General features: G+C 42.6%; 1 protein-coding gene across 2 annotated transcripts; it reads left to right on the top strand.

Moving 5' to 3' along the window:
* The first annotated feature begins 2,278 nt into the window (after nucleotides 1-2,278).
* Nucleotides 2,279-17,556, top strand: hic1 (hypermethylated in cancer 1). 2 transcript variants are annotated; one of them, XM_084559041.1, is made up of 2 exons: nucleotides 2,279-2,526; nucleotides 8,595-17,556. In XM_084559041.1, the coding sequence occupies exon 2, from the start codon at nucleotides 8,612-8,614 to the stop codon at nucleotides 10,814-10,816; it is 2,205 nt and encodes a 734-aa protein (XP_084415167.1). In that variant the 5' UTR covers nucleotides 2,279-2,526; nucleotides 8,595-8,611; the 3' UTR covers nucleotides 10,817-17,556. The 2 variants fall into 2 exon arrangements, with proteins under 2 accessions (XP_084415167.1, XP_084415168.1); XM_084559042.1 differs by lacking the exon at nucleotides 2,279-2,526 and adding an exon at nucleotides 3,992-4,100.
* The last annotated feature ends 3,472 nt before the right edge of the window (nucleotides 17,557-21,028 follow it).

The raw sequence follows: 21,028 nt of genomic DNA on the forward strand, positions 1-21,028 counted from the left end.
TGGATATTTCGGGGAGGAAGAGACGCCGTGTGCTTTTACGAGATTGTCAGCTGCTGTTGTGATCAAAACAAGGCCTCGAGCCCGCTAAGTGTTTCGCTGCATCGCATCGGCTGTCTGTCTCGCGGTGATGGTAAAATAATTAGTTTCATCAGTTTCAATCTGTGGTTTTCCAAACACCTCTGGATGGCTGTGGAAAGGCTGGAGTAGGAGGCACGACTAACATAATCCATCTAAATGCAGTAGATTAAACATGAGTTAGAATTAATGTTTATAGAAGTGTGATGACTCCTGCAGAATACAGTAAACAGACTGAATCAAAATGTACTTTTTTTTTTTTTTTATACAGACACTGAGGCCGATCAGCAGCAGACACACGTTTCTTCCTGACATGTTTTGTCGATTACGTCAGCCATATAAATTATACAACAATTACGCCTTGAGTGATGGTTACCGAAAAGCTCTATATGGTGCCAAAGGGTAACTTTTGCACTGACAGGCTGGAGTGCATTGATAAACACACAGTCTAAACCTTTTTAGTACACAAAACTGATGGACTGATGGGAAAAAACTGTTTACTTTTACTTTACATTTACTCACACACAAACGCACACGGATATTTTACTTCTGCACAACAGTCCTGAAGGAAATATTGTTCTTTGTACTTTTTGTGAAAGCTTTAGTTTCATATTAAGCAATAAAACACTAAACATGTAACAACTCTACAGTTAAAAGCTGCACATTTCTGATCTGCAGTCCCCGGTTTCATGAACCTGCTCACTGTTCATTGCATTCCTACCTAACTGTCAAGCATAATTATGCATAGCGATCTGCTTATGATACTTGATGTGCTCACATCCTTAATAGGAGACATAATGCCGCCTAGTCACTAGCAATATAAACGACTGTCATCAGTGACATGGTTTTCTGCCTTAGTGCTCCTCATTATTCCTGAAACAAGAACTTTGACTACATATAGTGTATAAACACCAAGCTTATTCTATAATTAATATTTTGAATGCTGAGTCTATCACTCATTTATAGCCATTATCAATCTTCTATAGATCATGCATCGCCTATATACTTCATGTAGTGTATCATGTATATACCGATCAGCCACAACATTATGACCACTTACAGGAGAAGTAAATAAAGTTGACCATCTTGTGACAACACAATGTTATGCTGGGAAACTTTTGGATCTAGCATTCATGTGGATGTTACTTCGACGTGTAGCACCCACCTAGACCAGACCAGACACCCCCACCCCATCACAATGACACTCCTTGATGGCAGCAGCCATCCCCAGCAGGATGCAGCCTGACACAGGCACACACACACAAAAACGCTTTATTAACAACTCAAAAAAACATGAAGAACAGCACAAGGTGTTGACCTGGTCTCCAAATTCACGAGATCCCAAACTGATCAAGTATTTGTGGGATGATCCACAGAGGCCCCTCCCCTCAAAGGCATGTAACACCCCCACTAACAACAATCTGTTGCCAGACACCACAGGACACTCTCAGAAGGCCCATGTCCACTCTCTGATGAGTCACGACTATTTTGGAGGCACAAGGGAGACCTACACAATATTAGGAAGGCGGTCATAATGTTATGCCTGATCGGTGCATATGCTGCACGTTTGAATTCATCAGCTTGCTTCAGCCGCTCTCCTCTCGTTCCCTTCTGTCCTACCTCCCTCTTTATTCCGTCTCCACCCGGCTGGCTTCAGACTGTTTCCCTCACGTGAGCTGATCATGGTATCTTCCTGATAAAAGGGAGTTTTGCCTCACAACTGTCACCTGAGTGCTATCTCTCAGGTTTAAGCCACTCGTTCTTTGTTAAATCGAACTGAACCGAATGAATCTCCAGCTCCAAATCAACACATTACAACATTAAAGAATGCATCCAATTAATTGGGTTACTCAATAATATTATATTTTATAATAATACAGAGAGAGGCCAAAGTAGCAAATCTTTGTATTTGTGTTGTGTCTTTATTTATAATGCAGGACTTTATCTTTCTTATGTATTTTTATGTCTTAACCCTCATTTTTTTTTTTAAATTGCAGACATCCTGTCCAACAATAAAGCTGATATTTTTTTGTATTACTCCATCAGTGTATCAGTGTTTAAAAGCCACTGTGTGTTTTCCATCCGATGCTGACAAATTAGAGGGCTCCCTATCCTTTTTCATTTGCCCTCCTCGACGAGACCAACAGGAATCATCGCCAATAGGTGTCGCTGTCCGCGTAAAGTCTCGCAGCCGGCAGGTTTAGTCCGACCGGACCCCAACACAGTCTTTAAGTGTCAGATAGTCTCGTTAACACGTGAGAAATCCAGCGTGTGGAAGAAGGTGAAAGAGGGGGAAAACCGGGAGGGAGAGGATCGCAAAAATACGCGGAAGGGAAGTTTTAGGATAGGCAGAGGGAGAGTTGGACTTGGGAGGCAACTGCGGAGATCTTAATGAGGGAATGCCGAAAAGGAGAGAAGACTTACGGCCAGAGCACCAGACATGAGTCCGAGGTAAGATTTGGAGTCGACACGGAGGCGCGGATGGCATCCAGGCAGGAGTGTGATCATGTACTGTGCCAGCGTGAGTTTTTCATACAATGATGAGTTTAGCTTTGTGGTGGCGTTTTTGAGCGGATGGATGCACTGACACAGACGGATCATATGAGGGATATCCGGCCTATAGAGCGCGTCTGATATACAGTAACTTTTTAGGTTTTCAGTCTCGATGTATATACATAACATTAAGTACAACGAAAGTCTTGTGAAAAGGCGTAAACCACGTATGCGTAAAGGCAGAAATGCTCACAACGTGTAGAATAAGATATTTTAGTAATTTATTCTTAACTTAATACGGCGTCTGTAAAGATCTAATTCAAATATTATATGTTTATTATATATTTATATATATATATATTAAATCAGTTCCCATAGAGTTGCTCTACGGTATGGCACACATTTGCGTTTTCCTTCCTATGATGAGAATATGATGGCACCAAGCCCATGTGGAGGGAAAGGTAAACAGGTTTTTAAGTACCGAGACACGTGATTTAAGCGTATCCAGAAAAAGGCCATCATTAGTTTGAGATTCCAGTTTGATCTGCCCCTTTTGAATCGGCTCAATCTCCAAACCAGGTGATGGCTAAAGGCGTTCACCTCACAGCAGGTGCTTTACCTGAAGACAGACTGACACACAGAGAGAGAGAAAGAGAGAGAGACGTCTTTTTAGCTTCCATCTCGGCTAATTTTTCTCTTTAATAATCATTTTCAGGCAAATTTTCTCATTGGAGATCTGCAGGATAGAGATAGACACTTAATTTTACCATTTTTTGGGGGATTTCGTTAATTGGTGCTTTGACACTTGTAGAATATGAACAATATGAAAACATTAATTGCACCAAAATCCAAAGAGAAACTGTGGTTGATTTGATTTAATTTTGATACCAAGGACCAGATAAAATTCAGTATTTCTAAACTTCTCCAAAATTTGGGTTCCCAGCCTGAGCGTTGCTGCCACATACAAGCATATACGTATGTATATAATAGCTGCCTGTCTCTTTAAGACGAAGTGTTGAGAAGTTCAAGTCGGGGTCACTTGAAGTTCCTGCCCTCGATTTTACCTTTTAGTTTTATTATAGACTGACATCACACGGGGCGCTAAAACACTTAAGGCGCATAGAGGCTCCATTATCATCCCGGTGCGCGTTATTGCTCCGACTCAAAAATAGCTAAGGAAATTACTAGAAAAAAAAAATAAAAAAAAAATAGGAGGAAAATGATGCTGGTCGAAGCACGTATATTTTTTTTAAAAAGGAGGGGATGAGAAGGAGGGGAGAGGAGGGGCAGAGAGACAGCAAGACAGAGGGAGAGGGAGGAAAGTGGGTGGGAGGACGGACCTAAGGAGCGAGAAGAAATTCATATCAATTAATAATCATAAAAAAAGAGCTGGCAGACGCGCTCGGAAAACTGGCATGGTTTTTTGGAGGCTGGCAGTTCAAAGCTGAAACGTCAGATATGACTCCTAGAGACTGCTGAGATGATCATTAAGGGAGACTTAGATCGGATGGCAGAAGACATCGGGCATGCAGGTAAGAGCCGCTGTGCACAGGCGAGGAGAGGGGAAGGGTGACATTTAGGGTTTTAATTCAAAAAAGGACGTGCTCGAGTGTTGGCTGTCACACACGAGGTGCGATTTTCTTAATTCTAAAATTATCTCCAGAACTTATTTAACATCCGTTTTTTTTTGTTTTGTTATTTTAGTGTCATTTTGATCTAAGCGTGAGACACTCTGCTTCTTAATTACGCATTTAATTCGCGTCCACTGGTGCGTCTCTTTCCTTTTTCTCTCGCCTTTTTTTTTTTTTTTTTTTTTTTAAGAATTAATTGTGCACAGAGGGGGGACGCTTAGTTTTCGCCAGGATCAAATGGTTGTAGCGGGGACTTTTAGAAGTTTTTAAAACAAATCAGCAGAATGATCGAAAATGTTTCGGAACAAGTTCTCTCGACTCTGCAGAATCCGATTTCAGAACGAATTTCCAACTCGAAGTTAAGTGTCTTTATTTTAAAATCTTTTTGAACTCTTTTGATTTGTTCAGTTTGAATCTAAACCCATGCAGTAGTAGTCTAATCCCGTAATAACTGCACTGTACCAAGCTGCACCTTATAAAAAATAATCCTAAAATGGGCCGATCACTGTGCGTAAAAATGTCAGTAGCTGCAGAGCTCAGGCTGAGACAAGAAACTTGTTTTATGGATATTCGGAGGGGGGGAATTAATTATTTATTTTGTTTTTAAGAGCATGCATTTCTGGTTTCCTTTTGTACGAGCCGAGATTGTACACATCTGCACGAAAGAGATGCTTCTCAGTGCTGCTGACAGGTCTGAAACGGAAAGAGTCGGTATAAGAAACAGCTGTCTTGATACACCTCTGAGCTGAAAACTGTTTCTGGAGGCGATTAGAGATTTTTTTTTTTTTTTTTTGTGGGGGGCTGAGATGAGGAGAGGTAAAGGATGGATGAGACGCTGCAGCACACACACACACACACACATACATACACAGAGGAGAGAGATGGATTCACTCGTGATTCGGTTTACTGCACAATCAGTGAAGGGCAGAGGGACAGAGGGACAGAGGCTGGGGACGGATCTTCCCGGCGACACATTAAGATGGACAGCTCCTTGCTTTGCCTGAAAAACGCGACGTGACAGCGAGTCCTGAACTTCAAATTGTACTCCTTAATAAATCGCGACGTACGCAAATAACCCTTTTAAACAATCTATTAATTTGCAGATAATTACGGCCCATAGGTCAGCAGTGCTTTTGGAGAAGAAATCCGGAATAAAGAGAGAACAATCTGCTTTAAATCTGCACAATATTAAATGACTGCAGTCTAAAAACTCACATCTAGGTGCGTTAATTATTATAAAATCATGTTATTTGTCTAGTTCACATAAACTCCACGAGGGTGAAGAAGAAGCTGCCTTGCCCTCATTCCTTTATCAGCATTTTATAAATGTGCGATGATTTTTAGATTACAGAAGTCAAACAGGAAACTGACTCTGGAAACTGAACTTATATTTGCTGACTTAAACTCAAGCTTAACATATATTCACCTAACAGAAGTGCAACCGCTCAGCCTGTGCAGTTTTTCCCTAACTTAAACTCTAAATCTGCTTCTTCAAAGGTCACAAAAATGACAAAATGAATTAATGTTGAATAAAAAAAAAAAAGGATAAATAAAAAAAAAAAAAAATATGTCTTTCAAATTTCCACTGACTTGCAGTGGTGCCCCATAAATTGAACAAATGGGGTTTAAAATAAACAAAGGTGCACGAGCACGGGCTGCACGTCGCAATGAAAGAAAATCAAATGTTCAACACAAGTTTTTAAGCAGATGTCTGGCGTGTTTATGTGGCCGGGGCTGAACGCAGAGGTAGGAAGTTTAGCTTTTCTCTACACCCCAAACCACAGGAGCAACAACGCAGACAAAACACAGGGAAAAAATGAATATTAATGTGATGCAAATGGCTGCATGCTGTTGCCGTGCACCACACTATGACCGCCGTCAGGGTCTCCTCTGCTCTGCTGACGGGTCATTAAAAGGGAAGGCAGTCAGATGGAAACAGCCCTGCATCCCTGCGGGACTCGAGGAGGCTGCAGGCGACTGAGCCGTACGTGCAACCTGGGGAAAATAATTTAATTTAACATGTTTAACAAACCAACAAAACAAGCTGCTGTGCAGGGCTCTGCATGTGTTTATAAGAGAGTAATGTGTTTCAGGTTTGCTTGAAGATGGGTTCGCTCGCTGAAATATCAATGCAATCATCTATGGCTTCCTAACAGGATGCAGTGAGCTTACACGTAGATCAAGAGTTTTGTAATACACATGGTGGCGTTTCACTATTTCTGAGGAGGCTGAATTAGACAGCGAAGTTCAGATTTTTTAAAACAGCAGCAGAAAACTGATCCCTATTGTCTTGGTAGGAAACCCGCAACTCCCTTGACTGTTTTTTACCACAAGACGTTACCAAAAATAATTAAGTTGTAAGAACAGAATGGCTGCAGGTGCACAGAAGTGTCACCGTGTGAATTAGACTGCTTTGTATGCATCAGAGGTTTTTTTTTTTTTTTTTTGGAACTGTGGGTTAAAATGCATTACATATGCGTCGTGCTTTGTGATTTACCAAAAGAAAAAAAAAAAAAAGCCTGTGATCGTAAATCAGGATGTAAAGACGGCTTAGCTTTCTGTCAGGCTTTGTGATGCAAATGTCGCATAATACATGGCAGCAAACCGCACACAGAACGTACGGCGATTGTGTCAGAGTACACAGTGTGTCACCAGTGAGCTCAGCGCAGCAGAGACTCTGCAAAAGTTCAGCGAGTCATGGAAAGTACTCTGGCCTATTCCTCCTATCACATCTATTTCTAAACATGTTTGATGTGAGCGATGCTGAAATTTATAGTAAAACATGACTGCGGAGTAATCGGAGCCAGGCAGAAAAAGAAAGCCGAGGTGGAAACACTTCAGATGACAATTGGGGTCGTATTTATGTACACAGACTTGATGACAGAGGCTTCTTTTCTGAAAACGTTGTTTAAAAGGCGTCTTTTTCTTCCACTCTGGTGACACTTCGCTGCATGATCACAAGCTCCACGTCACGCTGACGTTTTATTTTCCGTTTTTATCGGTGATGACATTCCTCTCTGATGGTAAGGGCTTGATGCTGAACATGCATTTATAAAAATAACTTGGGTGTTAGGAATACGCAATTTTAGTGGTGGAAAATTGGAAGCGAAGGAAAGCGGACGCGAATTTTTGTTCAGGATACCTTAGGATACCATCCTCATATGTCCGTTTTGCTTTTTTTTTTTTTTTTTTTGTTAAATTCATACTTCCCTGTTCTTATGCTGAGTGTGTACACTGAATGGAATAAACAAGAAGTGAATGAGCTGGTGTCAGGAAGACCGCGATCAGACAGTTGACATGATATTTATTTAGTTGCTTGTTTCCCATCAGTGAGACTAAGCCCTTAGGGACAGTTTGAGACGTTTAATCTCATAAGTAAACTATCCTCGGATGACACAGATTGAACAATACATGGCGTTGCATGCATGCTGATGATGTAGTTTATTTTGGGCTTGATGGAACAATTAGTGTTGATATTTCAGTGTAGCTCAGTGTGTGTGTGTGTGTGTGTGTGTGTGTGTGTGTGTGCTGAATCCCTGGAGCCTATCTCAATGTATTGAACTATCTAATGTTGATTTACATCCCGAGTGCTCCGTGTTCCTTATATGACTGGGCAGCAAGGCGAGCTGAAAGTCCTATCTTTTTTTGGATGTGTCCTTTCCCCGCAGGGTTATACCTGCTGTTCATCATACTTGTGAAACATCCATCCCTTGCTTTGTTTAAAACTCCGCGCAGCACTTCTGGAATACTCTATCAGGAAGCCAGCAATTAGAAAATATATGTCTGTGGTTCTCTAACTTTAGCTCTTTCTCTGTTTTTTTGCTCGCTGCAGAGGAAGTGAACGCTGAGACTTGAATTTCTGGTAATGAGAAAACCAACCGCTCACCTTTTGCAAAAGTTCACTTTTCCTGAGTGGCCTCAATGTGCACTGCACACACCAGTTTTGCACTCTGTACCTCGTTTCATTGCGGGAAATATAATACGAAATAAACCTACGTTGTTATGTAAACACTGAAGTGATGAATTAGAAATTCAATTTAAAAAAAACAGGACACAAAATCAAGTAATTAAACTCTAATTTGCAGTTTGCATTAAAATACTTTTATTTGAAGTGGCGTATGTTAAAAGAAAATCAGCTGTTAATGAATTAATGTTTCCATATGCAACGTCTGTTTTTCATTGTTACTCCAGCAATTTTCTTTAAGAAACGTTTGCCTTTATGTTGGCAGTCACAGTGTTTGGCACTCTTTTGTCTTCTAAAAGAGTCTGAAGTGTGTCCCATTTATGAAATGTGTCAGTAATCTTTCTAGCTGTGCAGAAAATGTCATATTAATTATTTTCGTGACTTTAAATGCTGACTGCTGCATGACGTTTTACAGATATCTGTTTTTGCAGGTGGCGGACTGAAGACAATGCTGGATGCCATGGAAGTTCCAAGTCATGCTAGGGATCTCCTTCTGCAGCTCAACAGCCAGCGCACCAAGGGCTTCCTGTGTGATGTTATCATTGTGGTGCAGAACGCCCTCTTCAGAGCTCACAAGAACATTCTGGCTGCCAGCAGCCTCTACTTGAAGTCTTTGGTGGTCCATGACAATCTCATCAACCTCGACCACGAGATGGTGAGTCCAGGGGTCTTCAGGGTCATTCTGGACTACATCTACACAGGCCGCCTTAGTGAAGGAGACCCCACTTCTCCCACTGAACCCAATCTAGGGGCTGTGTTAGCAGCAGCCAGCTACCTTCAGCTGCTCGACTTAGTGGCTTTGTGCAAAAAGAAGCTGAGAAGGAATGGCAAGTACCCTCCCCGTCCAGGCCCTGCATTTCTGCCCTACGCAAAGATGGGGCCCAATAGCATGGGTTTAGGGAGTGGCAGGTATAGGGTCTCCACTCCTGTCATTCAGTCCTGTCCTCCAGGAGGAATGTTGAATAGCCACGCACCCCGGGCACCACCACTAGAGGAGCTAGTTCCCCATCGACTAGCCATTCATACTGGGGAAATATATGCTCCCACCTCTGCCCAGGGCTCTCAAGTGTTCCCGTCCTTGCAGCCAGCTCTCCCTCCCCAGCTTGGGCGCTCAATCCACCCTGAGAGAAACTGCTCCCCCAACTATGGCCTTGATCTCTCCAAGAAAAGCCCCACCTCCCAGTCTCAGCTCACGCCCTCTCAAACCCATCTGGCAAACACTCACAATGATGACGAGCGAGATGTGACTCTGAACGACCGCACCAGTCCCATGCAGGGGACGAACGGGAGAGCCTTCTCCTCAGAAAAAATGGAGGCCTCTGACCAGGCAGGTTCCCTCACTCCTCCACCTTTCCCCCATCTCAACCAGCCTCTAGGCCCCCACCTCCCACACCTGCATCGGTCAGGTTCCCACGGGACTGACCGCTACCCATGTCCCCCCAGCCCTGATACCCCTACACAAGGCGGAGAGGCAGACAGAGAAATGGGCAACATCTACCGCTGGGTGAAACATGAGCCAATCTCCTACACAGCTGAAGATGAAGATGAGGACGAGGATGAAGAGGAAGGGGGTGAAAATGGAGATCAGCATCATAATCATCACAAGGCTGGGGAGGAGAGCGAAGGAGCGGACGACAAGAGCGGGTCAGGCACAGAGGAGACAGGGAGCAGCGAGGGCCGCCCGTCCCCTACAGGACCAATGGGGAGGTTCCACATGCCATATGAGCCAGAGAGCTTCGGGGACAATCTCTACGTCTGCATTCCCTGTGACAAAGGCTTTCCAAGCTCAGAGCAGCTCAATGCACACGTTGAGACACACACAGAAGAGGAGCTGTACGGCAACTCTGGTGGGGAGATGGGAAACAGCAATAACAGCAGTACCAAAAACATGACCAGTAATACAAACGGCTATGGGAGCCTCAACACCAGCAACACTCTGAACAGTTTGTCTCACCTGGAAACCAAGTCCAACCAGGGACTGAATTCAGGGGGCATCGGGGAGATGATCAGACCCTACCGCTGTTCCTCCTGTGAAAAGTCTTACAAGGATCCAGCCACTCTGCGCCAGCATGAGAAGACCCACTGGCTGACGCGGCCTTACCCCTGCAGCATTTGTGGCAAGAAGTTCACGCAGCGCGGTACCATGACGCGCCACATGCGTAGCCACCTGGGCCTTAAACCCTTTGCCTGTGACTCCTGCGGCATGCGCTTCACCCGGCAGTACCGGCTCACCGAGCATATGCGCATCCACTCCGGGGAAAAGCCCTATGAATGTCAGGTGTGTGGGGGAAAGTTCGCTCAGCAGCGCAACCTCATCAGCCACATGAAGATGCACAGCAGTGGAGGGACCGCAGGGGGCCTGACCACAGATGGGAAGCTGAAGCTGGACTTTGCCGAGGGCATCTATCCTCTGAGTAAATACACAGCAGAGCACTTGGGGCTGAAGCAGGAGAAGGCCAACGAGCTCCTCATCCAAGCGCAGCAGCAACTGGTGGCTGATGCAAAGGTCATGGAGAGCCTCTACCCGCTCTCCAAGCTGGCCTCGGAGCACCTTGGCCTCACCCACGACAAGATGGACATCCTGGGCCAACCGCTGCCTCCTCCGCAGCCCCTCTCCGACGCTCGCACCATTGACCGCTACTCACCCAGCTAAGACATGTGACATGTACAAATGGCAATCACCAATAGGTCTGTGTGCACACACAATTTGCAGTATTCTAAAGCCATTCACCTCAACTCAATATCTCCTCTGCACCTCAGACTCAGACCAAAAGGAACTGGTCTGCTAATGCACACCAAACCGTGTAGACTGTAAGTGCCTTTCTATGCATCTAATGTATCTTAAAATCCTCCTTCATAAAGGAGCTTTGTGCTATTACGTGACCAAGGGACACTCTCTTTAAATAAGTACAGTATTTATGTACAGTGTATACAAAGAAACTTTTTTCTTTTCTTTTTTTTTTTTTTTAATTCCAGCCATTGAGCCAAAGTAACAAATTGAAAACCAAAATGAAATTGTTTTATTTATTTTTGTATTATGGTGAAACCCAAAGAGAAACTGTTGCAAGGAAACTTTGCAATCCGACCCTAAACCTGTGTACTATTCATCTTTGTACAACAAATGAAAAAGCACATAAGGACAGTATTCAGGGTTTGTCCAGACCTGAGCAGAACTTTTACCACATGAATAAGCCAACTCACCTGGACTTTAAAGTAATGGGAGTATTTTTGTTTTCTTTACTTGCTTTTGGATTTTTCTGTGTTTTTGGGGTACTGGACAATTTACGTATCTCACGCTCCGGCTTCTCCCCCATCGTGTGAAATGACTGAATGCCTCAGCATTTCAGCAAAGTCTTCTCTGCTTTACTTTCTCTATGTTTTTTTTATTTTTGAAAGTATTCCACTCCCCTGCATATTTGTGTGGATAAAGGCTCATACTATGTGACAGTAATGGTAGCTTAATGGCCTCAGCTTGCAACCTTTCTTGAGCTAAAACTTCCTTTACAGTTTGACGAACATCCCTTAGCTGTTGTTATTGAGACGCAGTAAGCACAACCCTGTGATCTCATGACTGGGCCATGATTGCACATACCCAACTGATGACACACTAATCTCTGTAATCATGACGAGTGTAGCTTCGTATCACGGTGTAGACGAAGCATGGGTGTTGCCTTTGACATTGTGTAATATTTACAATTATGAATTGGGTTCGAGCAGAGCGGCAGGGGCCAGGACAGAATTAATGACACAGAAATCTGTCATTTGCTGAGAGGAGTAATTACTGCATTCACAGCAGTCTGATGATTAATTGTGGAGCTGCAGTAGTCAAAAGCCTTGTTGGACGCCTCTCCAGTCCACTGTCCAGCCTCTCATTTGACCTCCCTCCTCTGTAGTCTGTTGTCTGGGAGCCGTGCTACTGTTGACAGGCCAAAGTGAGTGCTGTATCCAGCCCTTTGCCTTAGAAGCACTCCACACACCGGATGCATACTCTCTCCCCCTTGACATACAAACCGAGCTGCTAATCTGTCAGCGATACGAACATAAGAAGGGGTTTGTGGGTCTTCCCTGGGAGCCAGCGGGTGAACAGCACTCCCCAGCTGCTGTGCTCCAGTAATCCCTGTGAAATCTCACTTTCTCCTGGACAATTCGCACTGCCTGCCGGCACGATGTCCCATTTCATGCCTGCCATCTTACTCCTCTTATCCACTTATTAACATCACATCCCAAGCCTTCCAAGCAAATGTCTCCCGGCCTCGCCTGCCTCGCCTCGCTTCCCCCCGCTGGTATCAAATGCGGAAACAAAGAATGACATATTTCTGTGTTGGCTGACCAGCAGTTCCTCCAGCTTGAAAACAAAAGAGCACTTAAAGGTTGCGGGTTGAAGGCACATTCTTGTCTTTAAATGTTTATCCCAAAGAACGTGTTGGCCTTTATTGTTATTCCTTTTTTTTTTTTGTCCTCCACTTTTACTAGTCCTTGATTCAGATTAGAAATGTTTGACCACTATAGTGCCAATGCCAACCTCAGTGGGTGAATGTGAAGACTAAAGCCATAAATACACTGTGATAGACGTAGTGAATCTTAAAGGCTTAAAAACAAACAAAAAAAAAAACAATGTGCCTTACGTATGGAATTGTATTTTTGAAAATGTAACAATAATTTAAGGGGTTCTTTTCTGTAGCATATGATCATATCAAACGTGTTGTTTCTTGACACTTTCTTTTCTTTACTTCATTTTAATTTGAACTGAAAGCAGCGCACGTGAAACTGGTGCTTACCTCAGGACTGAACCCAGCATGGGGATGCTAAGCTTTTTGTAAATCCTACATCAACAGTATCAACACACACACACACACACACACACATACATGCATACACTCACAAATACTTCTTATTTTATTTTTAAATTTCTTATTGACAGGAGCGTTAGTCCTGTGTTAAACCTGTGGTTATTTCTGTGTTTATGCATTTCTTGTTACAGCTTTATGGTGGAGAGATAACATGTGATATTAACAGTTTTGTTTTTAATTTCACTCTGTGGTATGCATTTTCTATTGTGTCGTCCTCCAAGAGGCTTATGTTGCTCTGACCAAATCTATTGTTATAACTTCAGACTAAGTCATTTTTGTCAGCGCCTTAAGGTAAAGCCACAGTTTTCTAAGTATGATGGCATCTGTCTTTGGTCTTAGTAACGCATGCACATGAAACGAGGTGACAAGTATTGAGTTTTGAAATTGCTCTCTACCCACAATACACAATGCGTCACCAGTACTTCCTGAAACAGGCAAGCAGTGGGTTTACTGGTTTGAGTATGAAAACTAGTCCACTTTCAGAGTCAGGTGGAGGTCACACATGCATGCAGGAAGTCAGCCTTATATGCTGCTTTAAAAATACCTTAAATGAAACGTTGGTGGCGAGAACTTGGTCCACAAACGTGCGAATCCGCATTTAAAATGTAGGAACAAGCGGATGTAAGCCGTGAGAATTTCAGCCACCTCGCAATCTCCCGTTGGCTAGATGAAATAAAAATGCGTGTTCTCGTTTTCCTTGCCAACGCCATTGAAACAACACAAAGCGTTTCCACTGTCACTTCAAATCTGTGCAAGAGGGAAAAACCAGATAATGCCTGAACATTTCTGTGGCATGTGCACTGCTTGAAATCCACATAACCGAATTAATGCGTACGACAGAAGCGAGGAGGGGGTCGCGTATCTATAGAGAGGGGAAGCGTTGGCTTGTCTGCGTCCCTTAATGCTAATTTGAGCGCACGGAGCGGCCGCTAATGCATGTCCTGGGAATAGTGTTGGTGTGAAGGAGAAGAGCTGAGGAGCAGGAAGTGAACTTTTGGCTGGTGTGTTGCGCTGGAGCAGGATGTGCCGTGTGTTTCTGCTCACAGGCAGATAGAGAGAGACGGAGAACAGGGAGGGAGAGGAGCAGGGAGAGCGCAGCAGGGTGGACGCGAGCCATTGTCTCAGTATGAAAGCCTGTTCGTACTTCTAAAACTCTCCATTCAGAAAACAAGTAGACTGTATCTTCTCTTTTCCTTCCTCTTATTGCTCTTTGGGAATAAATCTCTGCTCAGTATCACGGTGAACGTGGGCTTTCAAGGGCTGCACGGTGTGCAATCTGGACATTTTCTTTACAATTTGAGGATGTTGTGGATTTTTTTTTGGCATCCTATTGGTCACAAAAATTCCTCTGTATTTCCAGTATACTCTGTAGATATTTTAAACACTTCTAAAAATTTGGGCAGGGCCAAATAACATGAAGAGAGAGTGTAATGTAAATCACAATTAAAAACTGGCAGTATTTATTTTTCCCTGTGCTTGTTTCACTTAATGAAATTAGAAGCGTCTTGTTTCAATTTACTGATGCAGCCACTCAAGCCTCCGGGTTGACACGCCAAACCCATCGCCACCAAAGCGGTTTATATGAAGATGTTTATTAGCTACATTAATTAATTTAACGGGGGTAAATGATTTCATATATAAATTAGAGCTGTAACGCAAACCACCAGCTCTGAGATGTGGCTTGCTCTTTTATTTCTTATTTTTACTTCTCGCTCGTTTCATTCCTCTCTAATGTTGTTATGGCAACCATCCCAGGCCTGTAACTTTTATAACACTAACAATATAGAAGTAAAAAAAAGAAAAAAGAAAAAAAAAAAAAGATCTGGATGAGTTCCAGCGGCGCCGTGTAGACCAAAAAAGGGTTCTAATGTTAAAAAATGCAAAGTATGAATTTAAGCTTTCTACCAGAAGCAGCGGGGCCAAGGTCACCTATGCGACTCTGACAGGCTGGATAGTCTGCAATCATAGCGCTGTTTGACATTTATTGTATTTCACTGTGTGTGCCAGAGAGACTGAAGCACTTAGCAGACGTCGCAGCAGACGCTCAGCGATGGTATTTGTAGCTTCTGACCAGCTTTGTCATGTTATAAAATCCATTATCTGCGCGGCTAACGACGAGAGCACAGCGCAGACAAGCCACTATTGTACAGTACATATATTTCTTTTTACGAGGATCCGTGTTTGAATGTAAGCTACAGCCGAATAATGTCAATAATACAATAATAAAGCCTTACTTTGGCTTGAAAAACAAAAAAACTGACTCTTAAGTGAGCCGGTGTAAATTGTATGCGAGGTTTTCAGATGTATCCATGCAATGCACCTGTCTATCTACATGTTTGAATGCCTTTTCCCACCGTGTGGCAGAGTAAAGTACAAGGGAGATATCTGACACTTTCAAGAGTCTTTATTACACGCAGCTGCTTTAAATTTATTTCTCTGAACTGCACTTTTCTGGAAAAATCATTGTATTGTGTTTTTTTTATTTTTTATTACTCCCCTAGAAGTCCCACAATTGCCTTTCCTCTGGCGCTTGACATTCATCCTCTTCCTCCGTTTCGACCGCCCTCCCCCTTGTACCCCTCAAAGCACAGCTTCCCTCGTCACCTCTCCCTGTCCCCTCTCTCTTCTTACGCTTAACAAGAACCGCTGACCCAGAGCGCCCGCCGCCTCCCTCCTCTCCCATGATCCACTTACTTCCAGCTGTTTTTCATGCTGGAGAAGACAGTTGTCTAAATGTTTATGTGAAGAGCTACTTTCTTTTTCTCTAAGCCCTGATCAATTTCCAAAATGAACTTCGTGGCATGTGTTAAAATACAAGGGATGATGGGCCAAATAAAAAAAAAAATAATAACACAAAAAAAAAGAAAGAAAGAAAGAAAGAAGTCTGACATCGTTATAGTATTCTGATCGCCCAAGCCAAGAAACGGCTTACAGAGAGAAGATTAAAGACAGCATATTGTTGTAGAGGAAATGCAGAATAATGTGAGGGGAAATGTTCAGCAAAAATATGCTCAGAAAGATGCCAGTAAAGTAAACACGTATGAAATTGCACAATTGAGTCGGGCCTCGGCTGCACGGGCCAAGTCATGCGCTGTGATGGAGAGAACAAGTAAGGGAGAAGGAAAAGAACCAGAAACAGAGAGAAAAATAGCTTGTGCTCGATAGTCATAACCTTCAGTAAATAACAAAGGAAAACTGGCTGCTTCTCCTCACTTCACTTCTTTCTTTTTTTTTCCTCCTCCCCCTCCGTCTGTGGGCCTTGCTATTTAAATTCCCCTCTTTTTTTGGCAAATTACCTTTAAGGAAAAGATTGTCTTTTCATTGTTGATTGCTGCGGGTCATTGTCAGGATCTTAATATTAATGTCAGCATGCCCTCTGTGATGACATCCTCTTCCCAGACCTTACAATTATCACCCCAATCAGCACATGACCCACAGTAGGCTCTTTGTAGTCGAGTAGCGTAGGAGGTCCAGCTCGGATCAGCGCTTCTGTCTCTACGTTGAACGCAAACAAACTAGTTCGACGTCGGCTTGAATCTTTCGCAAACACAGCTGAATATGTGTGCTCGCTCCCGGAGTTTAAACGCAGAGACAAACAAAGAACAAGCACAAAACAAGCAGGAATATGGAGGAGGGAAAGTAAAAGGAGAATATCAGACTGTCCCTCCAACAGCTGGATGGCAGACTGGTGCTCCAGATTAGGTCAGATTTAATTAGGTTGCCCCGCTCCGTTTGGAGTGTCGCTTCTTGTAGAAAAAGCCATCTTTAAAAGCAAACGCGTCTCCGCTGATGGCTTCCACTCGACACACAAACCGAAACCTGCGCCAGAATGAAACGGAGCCTCAGGGTGCTCACACACACACACACACACACACACCACATCTAGAAACGACAGATCTGGTGACTTTAGAGGTGGTTCAGGTTAGGAAGGCTCAGCAGTAATAGAGACGGGGCCACGCACGACGACGACGGTAGTAGTTGTGAATAGATGGGAGATAAAAAAAAAAAACTAAACAACAACACATGATAAAATACGTACATCACAAACTTAGCAGAAGGCAGGATCTTATTTCAGCAGACGTGCCGGAAACATCAACAGTGTCGAGTGTTGTGTTTTTGTGTTTTGTGGCTTTACCACAGTTTATACCGTAAAGACAATTAAAAAGCAATACTTTAAACCAAACAGTATTTTTTTTTTTTATTTCCTCCATTTCAGTGTCAACATTGATCTTACTTTGCTTTAGTGAAATGAATGTATTTATTGCATGTCAAAATGTTTTATAGTTAATTTTTTTTTCCTCCGTGTACATTTCAATTGTCTTTTTTTTTTTTTTTTTACAATAATTTCTTTTAATTAAGGTGTTTTGATAAAATCATGTCGATAAGGCTTTTATTTTTTTTAAAAGCCAATGTGAAAAATGTTCCTTTTTTTTTGTTTTTTGTTTGTTACTATACTCAAAATCAACTCGGCAATAAAATGAATTGCATAATGGATTTACAAGAAAACGTGTCAAATTATTATTATTGTTTGCATGTCCAAGTCAAATGATCATAAATATACATTTCTACAAACATTCCTTTATAAGTGCTGAATTACCCTAGATTTTCTAAATCTTCCATATTCTAACTTATTACTATTAGACCACTGCCACCATTTGTTTTATTGACATATTGATCGTGCATAAAATGGGTTTTTACATTAAAAAGAAAACTATGAGACAAAAACACCGCGATCGAGACCATTGCGCCGCAGATGACCGCAAATATGAGCAACTCCTGTTCATTTTCCTGCAACGCACCGGCCCTTCGAGTCCGCGTTCTCCCATATGGAGACATGTGAGTGCCTCATTTAAGACAGAGAATTTCAAATGAATCTCATACATCACACACAGTCCACATGCAACAATGAACAGATCCATTACTCTGTCAGCAAGAGCAAAACCAGCCAGGCACACACACACACTCACACACACACACACATTTATGTACACACATCCTTTTCAACTGTGTGAAAATCACCTTATTATCACCAGCACATGAGGAATCATAGTGCCTTCCAGATGTTTGATATGAATCAAGAAACTTGCCACAAATTACATCCTGGCTTTAAACAAATTAGAATTTCTTCTCTCAGGTGCTGTAAATCATTAACATTCATGAACTGGAGGTGCTTCCTGAGCGCTCATATTCACCAGGTGTAATGAAAGACACCATCCGCTCTGTGCTGTTTGAACAGTAGGTGAAAACAAAAGGAAAAGCGAAACATTCATCCTGTCTCAGTTAATTTTTTTTTTATCTGGAACGCAGCCACAAGTGTCTCCATCGTAAACTCCAGCGTATTAAAACGCAGGTACTAGTTGAATGGCTGCAGACGTCATGTTTATGCATGACAGAAAATGCTCACTGAACGTACACTTGCTTAGTTTTAACCTAGTAAGTGTTTCCGCTGTTAAAAATGAACTTTAAGTAGATTATCTGAACCGCCTTATATGGGGGTAAGTGGGCGTTCTGACAGCGATACTTTGCTGCGTTGGCATGTTGTGTCATCTATCAGCAAAGCATGAAATATCACCCAGGAAGTCAAGTTTGAGCAACTGATTAATTCATTTCAAAAGCTTATCAGAAGCCAAATTTGCTGAACAGCTGTTTAAACTCTGTATCTGGAAAGTTAAAAAGTAGAAAAACAGTGTTCACAGTATAACAAAGCATGCTACCCGGTAGTGATGCATGGTCACTGGGTCTTAAACATGAACATTTCAAGTGGGTAAAAGAGCCAAAATCATTAACATGGAAATATTAGATAATTACATTCACTTAAAGGCACATTTTCGATTTTAGTTTGGAGGGATTAAACCTAATGCAAGTTTTATTTCAGCAAAGAAGAAGAACTTTTGGTTTAAATACATTTTCATTTACCAGCTTACTTACATTATTAGTTATATATCCACTTAAATTGTGTGGGTATTTCAGTGATTCACATTGGTGGTGAGGGGATGATTTATCCATGCTGGATGATCCCACACCGATCTAGCATAACTTTATGACCACCCACCTTCCTAATATTGTGTAGGTCTCCCTTGTGCCTCCAAAACAGTTGTGACTCATCAGATAATGGACATGGGCCTTCTGAGTGTGTCCTGTGGTGTCTGGCAACAGGATGTTATTAGTGGGGGCCTTTGGGTCCTATGGGTTGAGGGGAGGGACTTCTGTGGATCATCCCACAGATACTTGATCAGTTTGGGATCTAGTGAATTTGGAGGACAGGTCAACACCTTGTGCTGTTCTTCATGTTTTTTTCGAGTTGTTCCTAAAGCGTTTTTGTGTGTGTGCCTGTGTCAGGCTGCGTCCTGCTGGGGATGGCTGCTGCCATCAAGGAGTGTCACTGCTATGGGGTGAGGGTGCCTGGTCTGGTCTAGGTGGGTGCTACATGTCTAAGTAACATCCACATAAATGAATGCCAGGTCCAAAAGTTTCCCAGCAGAACACTGGATTGTTACAGGATGGTCAATGTTATTCACTTCTCCTGTCAGTGGTCGTAATGTTATGCCTGATCGGTGAATGTTTGTACACTTACCTGACTCAAAGGAATAAGGCTTGTTGTGCTTTTTCACACAAAGACTTAACATGGTTTTAAACTGAAACACGAAAATGTTTCTAATAATCCCTCTCTCCATAAACAAACCACACATATAAGAAGGTAACTGCAGCAGCTCTCCAGTTTTGCGGCAGTTTTCAGAAACATAATTATCCACTGCTCATACAGCCTACTTCCTTCCACCGTGTTCCTTTGCCTCTTTGGCACCACATATTAAATGGCAAAGGTCTGTGGTGTTTGGTTTCCCCACAGTGGGTGACTTAAGAGTGGGTGCCAGGTCTTAGTAACCCCATCAACCCACTGAACCTCCAGTGCCCCCTCTGCCAATTTGTTTACTAATCTGTGTAGTCATGTCCTGCTTATGTTAGCTCGGGTTTACCCCAACAAGACATTCAAGTCAGATAATATTGTTCTGAATGAAATGTGAGAGACTGTCCATCTGTCTGCGTTGGTTCAACAGTTCGAGATGATTTCCTTCATCGGGGGCAGACTATTTCATGCCAAACAGGAATGATTGGGTAAAACATGAATGGTTGAGGTGGATAATCAGTGGGTTTCCAGAGGAAGTTTGTGTAACCTGGAGCTTGGGACATGAGAAGGGCAAAGGTATTGACACCAGAGTCATTTAAACTCTGAATGGCTGTGTGCAAACACATAAATTGCAGCGACTCTGCACTTAATGACAGTAGGTTTCGCTGTTCCAAAATATTTCCAGCCTAATTTTGGTTTAAGCTTTTTTTATTTATTTTTTTTTTAGTTGCTCTAGAGCTGTTAAAAGGTCATTAAACTAAGAAGTTTCAGTAACTGCTTTATGCTAATATTCTGTTGGCCTCATTATGCTCTAACCCAAAAAAAAAATAAAAAATCAAGATAAGACAAGGCTTCTTAACTTCCTGCTTTACTCATATCGGCATTTTTCCCTTTTCGAGTTAAACTCTGCACCAATACCGTTAAGTTCTGAGCCCACATCAAGCCACATCTAATCGCTCATCAATCACAATTCAGCGAAAGTCAGCAATCAAACGAAGGCGAGATAGTTCAGTTGGTTATTGGCCATACATAGAATAAATAAGCACATCTGGATTTTACACAGTTATAGTATAAAACTGGCTTTTTTCCTCCCTTTTTTAAACTTCACTGAATCGTTCTGTAAACAAATTCAAATGAATTCCATTAGAAACCTTTCGCCATGGCAGGTACCGTCCTGGTTGATCTGCAGTTAAACAAACTACTGTTGTTTTTATAAAGAAGTCAGGGAGTGATTAAACTTTTTCCATCATTCTGTAAGCAGCCATGATCTGATTTATGGTGCAAACAGCAGGGAAAAGTGAAAGGCCTCGGTTACCTCACTGAGAAGCTGGAGGTGTGCAGCTCTTCTCCAACAGCTCACTGTGGCTGCTTCTTCTTGTTCCATTACTCA

Source organism: Chelon labrosus (genome assembly GCF_963514085.1).
Source record: "Chelon labrosus genome assembly, chromosome: 13".
Lineage (NCBI taxonomy): Eukaryota > Metazoa > Chordata > Actinopteri > Mugiliformes > Mugilidae > Chelon > Chelon labrosus.